General features: G+C 37.8%; 1 protein-coding gene across 1 annotated transcript; it reads right to left on the reverse strand.

The window, feature by feature from the left end:
* Positions 1-91: 91 nt before the first annotated feature.
* On the reverse strand, positions 92-883 carry LOC112094937 (CBS domain-containing protein CBSX3, mitochondrial-like; the record flags this gene model as incomplete). Its single annotated transcript, XM_024176637.1, has 4 exons — positions 690-883; positions 431-512; positions 243-316; positions 92-152 (listed from the first exon to the last, which is right to left on the reverse strand). Coding segments are annotated over exons 1-4 (358 nt in total), but the record flags the coding sequence as incomplete, so codon positions are not given.
* Between the last annotated feature and the right edge of the window lie 15 nt (positions 884-898).

Raw genomic sequence — 898 nt, forward strand, 5'->3', positions numbered from 1 at the left:
GGTCAATCGCATGATTTCCAACCTGAAAATCAAACGGGGGGAACCCTTTCTACAATAATAAGGGATATTAGGAATTTATGAGATGGATTACCTGTCATTAACTGCATTGCTTGAAGAATGTTTGTGTCAGATGATACTGTTATTAAGTTCTTCTGTTGAAGGTAAAAATGTTTTAAGGCAGAGTTAGAATAAAAAAAGGTTGCGATTAGATTAAATTTTTAAAAGGAAAGCGCGATGGAAACCTCGTCGGTCATTATTTCTGACACTCTAGTTAGAACAGGAGATCTTCCTGCTAAGACTATTTTTCTCAGGTAGTCTGCTTGCATTCACAACACGAGAAAAAAAAAGGGGGGTTTGGAAATTATTTTTAGTAGAATGACAGAGAATTTAATGCCGGCTCGAACGAAATAATAGAGAGATAGATGTTAACCTCTTTCTGTGATAATTCCAGCAACATGGAGTGGTTGTCCTGGCTTTAGTACCACTAATGATCCGATGTTGTTTTTAGCCATCTGCAATTGTACATAACTCCGTATTATCGTACATTTAAAGAGAATTCTATGATAGAGTATAAAAAATATCTTATTGACAATTGACATCATGTAATCCTACACCATCATATCTTTAAAAGTAATACACATTCCTAAATTGCTAGAAATGTGATAGTGATCGAAGTTATTTAAACGTACGTTTTTTGCAGCATCACTAACTGCGTCGTTGGAATTGCACCAGAGCCAAGGCCCAGTGCTTTCTCCTCCCTTTGCCATTAGTATCTCCGCCACTGTGACATTCTCTAGTCCTTTCTCTTGCACGGACGAAGACGGGGTCATCCATCCAAAACGAGAAAATATCTTTCCGCTCTTGGTTGTTTCTCTTCCATGCGAATGCTGCAACTTTG

The sequence above is a fragment of the Morus notabilis genome, unplaced genomic scaffold (genome assembly GCF_000414095.1).
Source record: "Morus notabilis unplaced genomic scaffold, ASM41409v2 C11338966, whole genome shotgun sequence".
Lineage (NCBI taxonomy): Eukaryota > Viridiplantae > Streptophyta > Magnoliopsida > Rosales > Moraceae > Morus > Morus notabilis.